The following is a 14205-nucleotide window of genomic DNA, read 5'->3' as shown; positions in this document are numbered from 1 at the left end:
AGCCAGTAAAATACTGAAGTGGGTATGAGGTTTTAGGTATGTGAATAATTGTAACTAATTGAAATGTGTTAAATGCTTTTACTAGTGCCATGCAGGATCGGAACCTTCTCTGAAGTCAAACTTATAAAACAAAAGGGATTCACTCTATAGGTTATTCTTACAAATTCTTTCTCCCTCCTTTCAATTTTCTTACAGGGGCAGCTTCTGGGTATATTATTTTTGATCTCCTTGGATAGATACAAGTTTTTGAGTTCCAGGCTGACCTAAGAATTGAAGTAATGGAAAAAAATATTGTTTGGATTGACTCCAAATGAGTTTTGGTTGACTGTTCCAGCAAAACAAAAAATAATTGCTCACAAATAACATTTTCTTCCCTTCTTCCGTCAGCAGTGGAGGTAATATGGATTTAGGCATAAATAAATACTAGATTTATTAGAGAAATTTATAAACCTTATACAACTTGATTTGTAGTCTTTCTAAAAAGATCCTTTAACTTTTTTTTTTTTTTTTCACTTAGTAGTTGAACATCCTAAATACCAAAACTAGACACAAGGCACACTGACAAAAGGCATGTATTTTTTTAACTAAATACATCTTTTACTTAAAGCTGTTAAATGTAATATGCTGATTTACGGTAATTCTTGTGTGTGATCAGAACTGATCTGACAAAAGTCTCCCAAATGGGTTAAATACTCATTTTCCTGTGGGAAAAAAATAAGTTTGAATCAAAACATCACACTTGTTTCTACCACAAAAAATTATTTCGCTAGTTGATGCAAAAGGCATGGTCTTTTGTTTGTGCTCTGGATAAGTAAGCAAGATAGCTGTGAATGTCACTTTGTTCAGAGAGAGAGATTATTTGGGATATGACAATAAAGAAATTCAAACAGAAGTGGCTGTTGTTAAGGGCACTCATTCGTTACACTGACATTTGTTGAAATGCTGAAAGATCACAATAAACAGACTAAATATCAAGTTGCATAAGATATATTAACTTTTCTGATATAGCAAATACATGATCTGTCTCTATACCTATATTATCACTGCTACTGAGAGAAAGGGAGAGAAAAATATTAGTATTTAACAAGAGCAATAAATTTTTAAGATTGCTATCCTGTCCCAGTACTGGGGAAGTTAATCTAAACCAGCTAAAAATAGTACATGCTTGCCATTTGACCAATGCTAGCAATTAAAATCACACATAGAGTCGCTCACAAGTTAACACCAGAGGCACAATATATTCAGTGCCCAGAACTGCAACTGTCAGCGTTAATCTATTCAATCAAGGATGATTTCAACTTTGTTATAAAATCACAAAGTGAAACGAAAAATAACAAATGCAGCTGGCTTTGCCAGTTCCTTGCAGAAACATATTTTCAACTAATTGAAAGTAAGTCTAGCACTAGCTCATAAATAACTTGCCTCTCAACACTTGTACAATAGACTACAGTGCAGCACTACGCGCTTATGATTATCTGATGAAGGAGAACTGTGGGCTATGAGCAGGTCGTGCTCATACTTTGTTCCAGCAGACAGCTGACTGAGTGGCGCTGTCAACATAGAAATGTATGTTATCTCCAATTCAGTGGCAAATCTGCAGCCGTTTGGCATGGTGTCACCAAGATTATAACACAAGGTGAGTTTTACCTGCTATGAGGATCTTTCTTTACATAAAGGCAGAGGGAAAAGAGGAACAAACTTGTTTCTCTTACTCCTCAGTAGGGTTTGCGAAAGTAAAAAGTGTGTCTAGATCTAAGACAAATATGGTAAAAGTTTATTTTGAAGAGAGAAATCAGAACAACTCTTGAGAAGAGGAAAATAAAACAAAGGTATTTTGGAAGTAGCAAAAAGAAAAAAGTCTCCTGTGGGAACAAAAAGCCTAGAAAAACTAAAGAAATGTAAGCACTGCAAACCCCCATGCAGACTAAAACCAACACAGAATTGAAAACTTCTGTGTGGCAAATCCAGATCTAAGAATCAGTGGTGTACGAGAGCAGATTGGAGAGGGGAATCTCATGAGGAGAATGAGTCAGTTATACTGTGCAGTAAAGAAATTTCAAATCAAATATCGAGGATATCCTTCCTAGACATGGGTGAGCAAAAAAAACAGTCCGAAGAACCACTTAAATATGACAGAAGGAATGAGGGAAAGGAAGGGAGAGAAAGATGGAAAAACAGAGGGAAAGGGATGTGATCAGTATCGCAGAGGAACAAAATGGCCATTTCACACCTCCATAAGGAAGAAAAGGCCCCTGAAAAACCCAACTCTGTTGGAAAGCTCCTTCTGTGGGTGAACACTGTCTCTACCCAGCTGCTGAAAAAGTCCCTGGGACAGATGCTGGAATTTAGAGCAGGTGACTGAGGAGTAAAGTACATGGCCAAGGGTTTATTTCAAATTGGCAATTTAATGCTGAGTCTTTCCCTTCCTACAGAGTCTCCTACACATGGTAGGCTCAGACAGGAACAGCTGGCTGAGGGCACAGGGAGGTTCTTAGTAATAGCACTTCCTTCGATTTGTTCTTGTACAGAATTTGGGTGAAGGGGTTTGGAGGCAACCAGGATGCTGTGGGTGGATAGTCCTGCCTTTGAGCACCTAGGGACCTAAATTTCAATAAGGAAACAGCCTCCTGGAGAACACTGTGATGACACAGCCATTTCAGCTGCCTGTGGAAATGAAGGGATGGAAAGCAGAATACAGTAGTCCTAATAGAACAGATGCAAAGAGAATGGAAAGGAGACACCAGGAAAAATAAGTTAGAGGGGGCAACTAAACTAAAATCAGGGTAAAAATGGAGGTAAGGACTGGCACCACAAGAAGCACATGGATTTTGCCTCATCTCTTCTTTCCCCACCCTCCCCATGTCACTAATGGAGCACATTTCATTCTGCATTCATTTTTTTCTCCATTTCTGACACAATAATGGCATAGGTTTACTAAAAACTTCATGCCCATCCAAAGTTAGGCCCAGCCCCAGGGACTGTTCACTATATGTAATATACATTCACCCTTCTGCGGAATGGATGGAAAAGTCAGCTTACATGTTTGAAGTTCCTAAATGGCACAAACTGGACAATGTCTCGAAGAACAGGCTCGCCCTTGGGAGACCTCAGGATCCCATCATCGCCATCCAGCATCTGCATGTCACTAAAATCGGCGTTCCCCACCCCGACGATGATGACTGACATGGGAAGGTGAGAGGCGTGGACAATGGCCTCTCTGGTGTCAGCCATGTCTGTTATGACGCCATCCGTCAGAATCAGCAAGATGAAATATTGCTGAAGTTGTTGGACAAGAAGTAAAAAATTATATCATTAGTTAATCTTCCAAAGCTGCTTGCTCTTTTCCAGTACAAAAGTGTTTCTGGTAACTCACTCATAGACATTTTTAAATAGAAAAGAGCCTTTATAGTGACTCAAAGGTTAGTGTGTTTCCCATCCAAACCTCCTCAGATGCTAATTTCTCCTCTTCCGGAGTTTGGCTGTAGTTCAGGTAATTTCCAGGAGCTGGAGGGAACACAGTGTAGAAAAGGGGGTTTCTAGCTGCTAGGGCTGGGAGAGTGAAGACTTTGGTTGGGAAGTCTGGAATAGTTCTGAGATCCTCACTAGCCCTATTTTCCATCTGCTGCACAATCACTTCTGCTGACAGTTTCTGATTACATTTTTTTTCCCTTTGGGAACCAGTGGGAGGCAGGAGGGAATGGGGCATTGAAGCATTACAAGCCTGTAGCAGAGCTGTCATGGAGGTTATGACAGCAGTTTGCAGAGGAGCTTTGCTAACAGGCAAGTGGGATGGGTGCAGTTGTCTGCAAACGAGAGGGTGACCCACTGCTGCCTGTGGGAGAAGCACCACGCCATGGCAGGTCTGCTGAATTCTGCAGAGTAATGGGGTCCCTGAGGTGAGGAAGGGCATGTGCAGGGAGGAATATATCCATCTTCAAACACTTCGTACAGAGCCCCAAAGAGAGGTTTTCTCATTCTCTAAAAGAGAGCAAGCAATTTTGTGCACTTCTCATTTCTTCCCTAAAACTCCAAAGCCCACTGAATTGGGATCAATTATCTTCACTTGATAATGGGGAAGAGTGACTCTTACTTGGATCCTTTATGAATTGTTAGGCAGCTGGAGTCATTTAACAAACGTGCATTAATAGGAGAAATGAACAGATCATAGAATTTGGTCACTCTGCGTGGGCATTACCAACACACTAAACATCATTACAGTTTATGTATACACAGCTACATAAACTCAAAGTATTCTGTTCACCACCTCCTGCCATGAATAAAACAAAACATGCAGGGAGAAAACTTTATCTTAATGACTCATCCTGTAAATTAATTTGTTTTTCAAACAAAAAGAGGGGAAGCTTAGGGTTAGAGGAATGAAACAACTTACTCAGTGTGATATGCTAGCTCTGGAGGCAGCACTGGGAAGAGTGAACCCTCAGGATTAGGTGGGTATGGAAATTCAAACTTAGCGATTCTGCATTTTAGGACTATCAAGATCCTGGAAACAGCAGTGGAGAGAGACTCACAAGCCCAGACTCATGAACAGAAATGTTTGGGAACTGCTATCTTAATAGGACTTAAAAAAAGGCTCAGCACATGAAGAAAGTTTAGAGAAAGGTCTAGGCCTAGTGAGGAGATGCAGGCCACTGTACAGCTCTATTCTGTTCCTATACACAGGCATTTTTCTTGCTGCAGAATACAAGTTCTCTCTTACATCGTTTACTCCCAGAGCACTGCTCTTGTAAATGTTTCAGACCCACTCGCTTCCATATTCTCTTCAATTCTCTCATTCTCCCTTTCTCCCACTCTATCTGGAAGGCAGGAGAAAAACTAGGCCTAATGCATTTCAAAGGCGTACACTTAAAACATGATCTATGCTTAAGTCTTTTAACCCAAGAAATCTGTCATGGGTCTTGTATCAGATGCAGGCTAACAGACTCGCCTCCTGGCTTCTAAAAGGCATGATACGATACCCCATGTCAGTAATAGCAAATCAAAACCCGTACTGCTACAGTTTTTAAGGGAATGGTTGGAAAAATCCCCTAGTTGAACAAAAAAGTTTTAGTACAGCCTCTGCTAGAGACCTGAAATAGGGTAATCTGTGTAGGGAAACATTTGAGCTCATCTTCTTGTATGATCAACACTTTAAGGCTAAAATTTTGTAACCTGAGCAGTGCCATCTATGTTTCCACAGTGAAGAACTGGATGTGTTACAGTAAAACAGCTCTAAAAGTAGGAAACAGAACAGTGGGGGAAGAATTTAAAGTTGTGACGATTAAAGCTATAAAGGCTAGATACGCTGCTCCAGCTGACACAGACTCAAGCTGCCTTCTGTGAAGGCAGTTAGTAAAAACTGTGAAGGCATGATTCACATACATGAAAAGGCCCTCTTTTGATGGCCTACAAGAGATCCGTGACAAGACAAGAAAAAAGCCAAACACAGCATTATGCCCTTACCGAGGCCTCCTTGGTATTGGTTTCCTCGGATGCTGATTTTGCCACCTTCTGGATGATGGGAGCAATGTTTGTTGGCCCATACAGCTGCAGCTTGGGCAGGCAGCTCTGATAAGCCTCCACAACACCTTGTATTCCTGGCATGGAAAGCCACACAAAAGGCAAATAAATGTGGAGCACATCACCACTACCATACTTGTTTCAAGTGTAAATAAAAGGCAGGTTCTTAATGAATAAACACAAAATATCACGATTAGCAAAGACTAACAGCTTCAGATAATTTCTGAGAAGCTGTCTCTAGCTGCCTTGAATCTAGTTTGTAACATACAATTCATTATATCGTGCTTCTCCTTCCCAGCAGTTTTTACTGTCTGTTTTCCAGGTATCAGCTTGCAATGCAATAGCTTCCATCCTTCTCAGCTCAAGGTGTAATTGATCACTTCCTGATCAACAGCTAAGATTCATGCTAAAAGGTAGACACAAGTTAAAAACACTTCAACACTTCTCTCTCCTCCTCTTCAGATAAGTATTTATTTCTGTTTATCATGGTAGTTACCAATGACTTTGCTCTTTGTACTTACAACATAGAGCTGTCAAGGAATTCAAACATCTTTTCAAATACCTGACTCCACTGTGCTAAGAAAATAATTTTTCAGGGTGAATTTGCATAATTGCTCACACGTTGAATTAGACTATGACTGAAAGCTGTGAAATCTTGGAAGAAACAGCAGGATGCTTTGCAGTCTACCAAAAATGAGCTTCAGTCAAGAAGTTTTGATGGAGAACTAGCTATTTTGGGCTTTTTCATTTCAGGATATATAGCCAGACCAGGGAGAACAGACTTCTGCTGACACACTTGACAGATCACAAAATGGAAATTGGTATTTTCAGTCACTGAGAAGAAGGATTTCTTGAAGTGATGCACGTTAGCCTCTGCATTCAGAGCTCCCAGCTTACCAGACCTAAAGGATTAGAGGTCTGAAGTGATAGACTGAAGAGCTTTGTAAAGGATGCTGAAGAATGAAATGACTTCAATAAGATCCTAAGCCAGTTTGCACTGAGACTAGCACACTCACGAGGTTTTACTCAGCCATGTTTACAGGATATATGGGTGCAGACCCGTTACTAACAAATCACAGGGAGTTGTAATTGCTTTACAACAGTACACCTGAACCTCCTATGAAAAAAATGGTGGAGAATGCAGTCTTCTCTCTTTATAGATAGTTGCAAACATAATTTTCCATTGCAGTGCTTGTAGACAAAAGAACACGCTCCAATTATAGCTATGATTGGCTAAAATGTAGAGTAATGTTACAAAATTTCCCTTGGTAATTTCAGTGACTAAATTACATATTGCAAAACTGACCTTTTGTTAACTCCCAATTTTAGACCTGCTAAGGATTTCATTACATATACTTACTGATCTTGCATGAAGGCCTCATAAATCTTTCTTAAGGTGATGACAAGATACACTGTAGTTTTCTTCTTATTGAAATTGTATGAGATAATATATTGAAATAATATACATTGAAATAGTATGAGATAAACCTTACTACCTGCATTCCACACAGATTTAGCTTGGTTCATGTCAGAAAGTTGCTTTCATCTTAGAAAGAAACATGTTCTAGAAATAGAATTTCTTGTTCACTATCTCAGATTAATATCTTTTAGAAATATCTACTGTCCTTATATATTCAAATTTGACAGGATATCTGAGTGGCTTACTTTGTAGCTTAATTTTCTTGGACTCCTTTATTTTAGGGAGAGTCAATGTGCATTTTTCTTCACAATTCAACTCTTTACATTTTTTATTGGATTTCACTTTCAATACCTCTGATGAAATACAGTGTATGCATATATATATGTTTTTAGATGCACGTAAAATGCATGCATATGTAGAAGCATTCATCCACGTTAGAGGCTGTCACTTTCTTCCTCGGACAATAAAGACTAAATACTCAGACTATAAATATAATAGACTATAAATATACTAAATATAAGGCTATAAATACTAAAATTTTCAAGAATGGAAATGGTAATGGGGAGGAAAGGTAAGAATATCCATATTTTATGAATTTCAGTGATCTTCATATCAATACACAGTCCTTATTCAATGTAGCATGATGCTTCACACTACCTTGTGCCAGCAAAGCTCACTACTTCCACAAAGAGAAGGATTTCATTCCTCAAAAGCAAATTAGACACATACTTTTTATATTGGATCCAACCTCTTGTTTCTTGGTTTAAAGCAAGATGCTCTTCTGCAATTTTCCTTTGTTTTCTGGCAAGTATGCTAATATTACAAGGAAAAATAGCATGGGTACTAAGCACTTTATTTCCCTCTCACTCTTGCATCCTCTCTCCACATGACATACTGGTGTTACTGCTCTCTGTGTCACCCAACACAGTGAGAGCATCTAGAAAATATCACAGAACAATTGGTGGTAGGAACTAATCAAGCATCCATGACAAGCAGGTGACGAGCAAGCTGCAGCAGATGATTAAACAACACATTTTCTGATCTGTCTCCTTTTCTTCCTTCCATCCAGGTGGATATTATTTTAAATGGTATCATTTAGGACAAAGAAGTGCTTTTTATATCTTGTAGATGCATGTGCAAGTGCTGCAAAATTTCTTCCTTAGCGTTCTTTCATGCTGCAACCATCTTTCTTCCGAAAGGAGTTCTAAAACTCCTTTTAGGTGATGGGTTAACTTCTCAAATAACTGAGTCTTATGCAAAGAACCAAATAAAGGTTAAATACATAACAAACACTAAGTGACATAAGCCAATGCAAAGCTCATAGAGCAGCTCCTTCCATTTTTTTAAGCCTCCTCTCATTTCCATTGTTACATTTTACTTTGCATAAATAGTGTGGTATGGATAGTAAGTTCTTGCAGAGGGTTGGTCTGTCCACCCTCTGACCTGCTGCTGGCACTATATAGATGAGACAGCCTTTTCAAGTACCAATCAATACAAATCATTCTGTAACAATGTCAGTGTGATAAAAGAATTAGCCTTGGACTCAAAAGAGGAAGCAAAAGGGGAATAAAAAATGTGTTCTTTATATAGAGTGCTAGGGCTTTTTTTTTTTTTTCTGACATATGCAGAAGGTCAGAAATGTCCTGCATTTAGACTGGGAAACAAAGCTACATTTGAACACTACACGCATCATATGTTATCACCTAATACTGACCGTTGTTAACTGTGATGTTTTAAACAGATCAGGCCCTGTGTAGATGCCAATAAGTCTGGGTTCAGAAGCAGGCAAGCTACCCACATTTTAAAATATGATGGTCCAGACAAAATTCTGTCTGTTTTGCTTTCCCACCTCAACCCCCCACTCTCAGTGTGACTAAAATCTCAACTTTAAGCTGGTTCACAAGCTTACAGGCACATCTAGATGCATACATATAATTTCAGCTTCTTTTAACTCCATAAAAGCAATGTAAAAAGCTGTGTGAACACATCAAGCAGCTGTAGGACTTATGCCCAATTACATTTCAAGCATATGACCTGCAGAAGCTGGGGCAGTCCAACAATCCAAGCGCAACAACAAAGCAGGAATGCCCACTGAACCGAAAGCAGAGGTCTTGCATTTAAGATGCATGAACTCCAAGTTCTTTTAATGTCTCTTTCCTTTGCATTGCTTGTCCTCTCTTCTTTTCCTCACTTCATTTCTTGGCATCTTAATTCTCATCCGGAACATATTCCACTGACTATGCCTGAAAGCAAGCTGCTAATAAGCCTGAGAAGGGCTGAATGGAGCAGCTAGAAAACTGAACAGGAAAAGCATTCTGAAAGACCAATTTCAGTGTTTGGAAGGTAGCAGAAGGATAAGGAAGAATAACAACCTGTGGATTTTAGACAGCAATGATCATCTGCCCAAGACTCTCAAATAAGTGTTAGTCTGGGATTACTTGTTGACTGTTTGGAGATTGTTGTCCCCTTATGTTCACCTTTTACAAAATGTGGGAATTGTGGCAGGACATTTTAGAAAGACAGTATCAGACACTGCAGCCCTCACTTACAAATACAAGACACACGGCAAGATCTGCTACTTGAATCTGGCCTCTGACTACCAAGGATTAGTGATTGTTGCTGGAACACACCAAGATCTTACACTGTGCTATAAGAGCCTCCTGCTGCATTTGCTGTCACGAAAGCATGCTGCTTTCTACCACTGTAGTCCTCAGCTGCTGCCCTGACCCTTTGGTGCTGGACATCGCTGGGCTGACTCGCAGCAGTATACTATTGCTGCAGGTCTGGCCAAAGAACTGGCTCTACACAGAGGGAGTCTTTGATCACAGAAGTGCACAGCCTGCTTTTGCATGTCCTGCCCTTCTTAGCTGCACAACCTATGATGTTGCTGTAGCTGAAGATCTGGAATGAATCTAGAAAACACAGCTTTAGTTTTCAGAAATGCTAGCGATCTGGAGAAGTTCAAGTGCTGAATATCCAGCGTGGTGTACTTCCAAAGGGACGTGTTTTTCAGGAAATTAATATATGGCACTTCCTAAGGTTTCTAAAGCTAAGCCTGGTGGCTTGGAGCCTGTCAGGTTTTGAAACTCCCAGCTACTTTCTTTAAAAAACTCTTTAAACAATACTCAGGGGACACAATAAAAAATACAAGCTCATTTTGCACACAGCAGAAATACAGCAGTCTGTCCTAATGTGAGTGTTACCTGCACATTCTGGGTTATCTTCATTGAAATTGATTGCAAAATCATGAGAGACCTGCAGATAAATGGAAAGAAGAAAAGAAGACTGTAGTCAAAAAATTATTCCAAGAGGACTTGTGGTTAAACACACTTCACATTCTTCCTGTGTTAAACCAGAGATCTTTCAAGCTTTCAGCCATTAAGTGTGAAATACAGTCCCAGCTGGAACGCCCTGCAGAAACAAAATAACAAAACTGGAATCAAACTTGTCAATAACAACAACAAAATCGAGAAAAAATAGCACAAAGATAAATCACATGTTTTATGTACACAAGTACATGAGAAATCACATAAATATGGTGTCAGGATTGGGCTATCAATGCCAGGCACAGAAGAGGGATGTATTGCTAAGGAGATTTAAATGCCAGCTCTCCCTAGCTCAGCATTGCAGATTGCAGGAGAGCGAAAGCAGGTTGTGATACAGCACTGACAGCACAAGCTCAGCCCCCTTCTGAATCCTCCATTCCCACGGGTGAACAGTTCTGCATTTGAAGGGCATGGGATTACTGGATAAATAATTTATTCTCTGATGAGATCAAGGCAGTCACCCAGACCTACTGTGAAATAAGAGTGTATGAAATGCAAGGAGTCTGAGCTGATTAAGAAATTAGATTAGGCTGGGGAAAATTAAGAAAAAACCTGAAGACTCTTGTTTTTCTTCAAATTTAGTGACTATTCCATTCTCTTTCTCTAAATCTGTCTGTGATAAAATACCACAGAGGTATTTCTTAAGAGAAATAGCTGTGAATACAAAAAAAGTCACTGATTTTCTAAAAACCCCATGTATTGTATCTTTAGTGGCTTGGGAAAATAACACAAGACTTCCATATGCACAAATAATGCAAGGCAATGTAAGTCTCGGGTCCCAGGCTTCCTCTATCTGTCTGTCACTTACAGATCTGCATCCACAACACAAATCTGTGGGGACTGAAACTTTCTTCAGATGCTCTTTTCTGGTTTTAAGGTTTGTTTTGGACTGCATTGGATCCAGTTTCCTTTTTACTCCTTTCTTTGATCACTGAGAAGGCTTGATTCCTTTTAATCTCTGTAGATCTGAAGCTCAGTCTCTTAATTCTCCTGTTTGTCTTCAATTGTCTTGAATGAAGCCCAACTTTTGTTTTGCAATGCACAACATATAGATATATATTTGGGTTTGCATAAAGTGGCTGAGAGTTAAGCCACTTATTTAAAGTGGACTGTAAAGTTGAATTTAAGTATATCATCCCAGATTCATGCAGGCATTTATATAGCTAACTTCAACTGCACACCTTTGAGACTTTATAGATCTCTGTAGAACCTTCAGAAGTGCCAACAGTCCTAGTCATATGGAAAGCAACGTGTTTACTATGTACAAGGTACAATAGATGTACAATAGAACTTGGATTATTTGCAGAAAGAGATTTATTTCTGTTGCTGTTGTACTTGCTAGTTTAGATGACTTCACAGCACAGCACAGAAATTGGTCTATGACTAATAGACCCATAGATCAAATATGTGATTACAGAGAAGCTTCTGTAAAGGCAAAGTGGTAAAAGTTGGATAATTACTGCCAACTAATTTCTCACAGAGAAATCAAATTTTCCCATCATATGCTGGCCTTGCTCACCACAGTGATGCCTACCGTTCCTTATTAAGAGGTTAAATAAAGAAGGACTTCTACCATGGTGGGAAAAGACTGAAGAAAAGAATTACTGAAGAGTCTACAGCCAGCTGAGCCCAGCCAGGAGCTTGCTATGTCTACACCAAGCATCAGTTGCCCCTTACAAAGGATTTTACGTAGGCCATTCAGGCTACCCTACTCGGCCATGGAAAATAATGCAGAAAGTCACTATGTAAGTTCCTCACTGAGCAGACACAGAAGAGCAGGGCTGTCAGATACACTTCAGAGGCACTCCAGAGCCCTTCGGTCTGCCTGCTTTGTGCGTCTCTTGGCACACTTTGCCCAGCTGGTATCTGCCAGTCTCATGACCAGCTGCAGGCCAAAGGTAATTGCATCTGTCAAGAGGGGTTATGTGAGTTTTCACTCACTGATGATTTTTTTTGTTGTTCAATAGCTTTTCCTCTTCCTTTAGGTTTTCTGTATTTTGTGCTAACTGCATCTGAAGAGCAACAAGGATGGCGACGCATGTTTATGTATTACAGGCTGATTCTTCCAACACTGTTTTTTCACTGATTCTATTTCTTTATTCCAAAAGCATTTGAAATTATAGCAAAAGAAGTATCACAATTATTTTCCATGGCTATGAATGCAGTATTTTAATCTCCCATGCAAGCATGGGCTGGATGCTTTTGTTGCTATACCTCTTTCAGGATCACACCATACAAACAATTTATCTTGTTCAGAGCTACGGCACCCAGGCTATTATTTAAGTAAGATGTAGACAACAGTTCAGGCCAATAAGGAAAGCCCAAGTGTAAACAATGATCCAAAATATGATACTGTCTGAGCAATGGCTGCTGCTCTCTCAGAGGAAGTGGCCCTCATACATTGTCATCCTGATTCACAAACAACAGTGTTAAAATTTATCCTGAAGGTAGGATAGGAAACACAGTGAATGTAGAATTTATTGGGTTATTTCCTATGCTCTGTGAACAATATATCACAATTTAAACTAGATTAAAGTACAATGTGAAGGAGAGAAGTTCTTTGAGCAGTTCAGTGATGGTTCACAAATAGGAAATCATTGCCCGAGGCAAGCCAGCAGCAGATATTTTTAAAGCAGAGTTTCTCCAAATGCTCGGAACTCACTCTCCACTCAGGAGTAAAGCCAGCTGTGTTTCAGCCTGCCTCTGTGCTGTCTCCCTTGGGGTGGCAGAACCATGATTGTGCCACAGACCCTGGATTACGTTTTGAATATGTAGCTGACCCTCTGCTCAGCCCTTCTCCTCTCTCTTAGGGAAAGGAGAGAGAAATTCTGGACTGCAGAGGTGATTACATATGATCAGCGTGGCATTACCTTATGCCACTCAAAGCCTCTAACTAAGGACATTTACTTGCACTTAGCTATATATTAATCTTTGCCCTCTGCAGGACTCCAGATAAATTATTTAGCAGATACCATAATGGATGTGAGATTATTAAAACACAGCTGTCCAGGAACTTCCTGCACCAGGAACATATTATTTCTCAGGTAATTTCTTTAAGGTTTATAACAAGCAAAATCAGTAGCTCTACCATACATCGCAATGTAGATTACAACAGCAGCATTTCTGAGGATACATCAACTAAATAAATGGTCGAAAATATTTTTGCTAAGGCAGATTATAGTAAAATATGTTTTACCACTGTAGAATGCCTCCATTGCCTATACATACACAGTGACAAGCACCTGCGTACAGGAAGGCGGTTGTCCATCAATGTGATGGCGCCCATGAGACTATTGCAGAAATCATAACCGTACTTCCACATGCTTATGACCAGCTTAGTAGAAAAGTCACCTTCACAGCAGGTAACTTATTTCCCTTATGTTGGAATGCATTGAAATTCACCCTCATACCATGGCCCTTGCTAAATAAGTTTCTAATTAAGGCTGAAAGGAAAGGATAATTTACTAATTCATGAGAATTTTTGAGATTTCTTTAGAAAAAGGGAAGTCGTCTAGACTCAGATAGAAACCTCAAAACACAAACAAAACACACTACCTTGGAATCTGACAAAAAATAAATCCCCCAAAATCATAAAGCAAATTGCTGGAAAGCTTTTGGACTACACAAAGGCATCAAAACTTGTTATTCTATTTTGGCCTCCACGTTTTTTAAATCCCTTTTACTCTAACTGAACTTCATTTTTTTTCAAATAAAAAGCTGCTTTGACTCAGAAAACATGTTTTTCATTCATCTTGCAAATGCTGAATATGGATGCCTCAATTCTGAAAATCAGTGATCTTTTTTTCCCCTCTCTAGATTGTTGAAATCATTTAAATTAACCTTCCTGTCCCAAATAGCTCCAGCTTTCCAGAAACCTCTATGGTGATGGTACTGGAACTACTTGACAAACAATCTGACAAATTCAGCCAAATTTAGGAATGC

At 39.5% G+C, this 14205-nt stretch overlaps 1 protein-coding gene across 1 annotated transcript in view; it reads right to left on the bottom strand.

The window, feature by feature from the left end:
* CPNE4 (copine 4) overlaps window positions 1-14205 on the bottom strand; it is a 194790-nt gene that overhangs the window by 3650 nt on the left and 176935 nt on the right. The window contains exons 12-14 of the mRNA XM_074150995.1: window positions 10141-10192; window positions 5461-5594; window positions 3040-3276 (exon numbers count right to left, since the gene is read on the bottom strand). Coding sequence (XP_074007096.1) covers window positions 3040-3276; window positions 5461-5594; window positions 10141-10192 — 423 coding nt within the window. The remainder of the gene's footprint in view (window positions 1-3039; window positions 3277-5460; window positions 5595-10140; window positions 10193-14205) is intronic.

The sequence above is a fragment of the Numenius arquata genome, chromosome 7 (assembly GCF_964106895.1).
Source record: "Numenius arquata chromosome 7, bNumArq3.hap1.1, whole genome shotgun sequence".
Classification (NCBI taxonomy): Eukaryota; Metazoa; Chordata; class Aves; order Charadriiformes; family Scolopacidae; genus Numenius; species Numenius arquata.
Note: the sequence above shows the minus strand (reverse complement) of the source record. Positions and strands in the feature narration are given on the sequence as shown.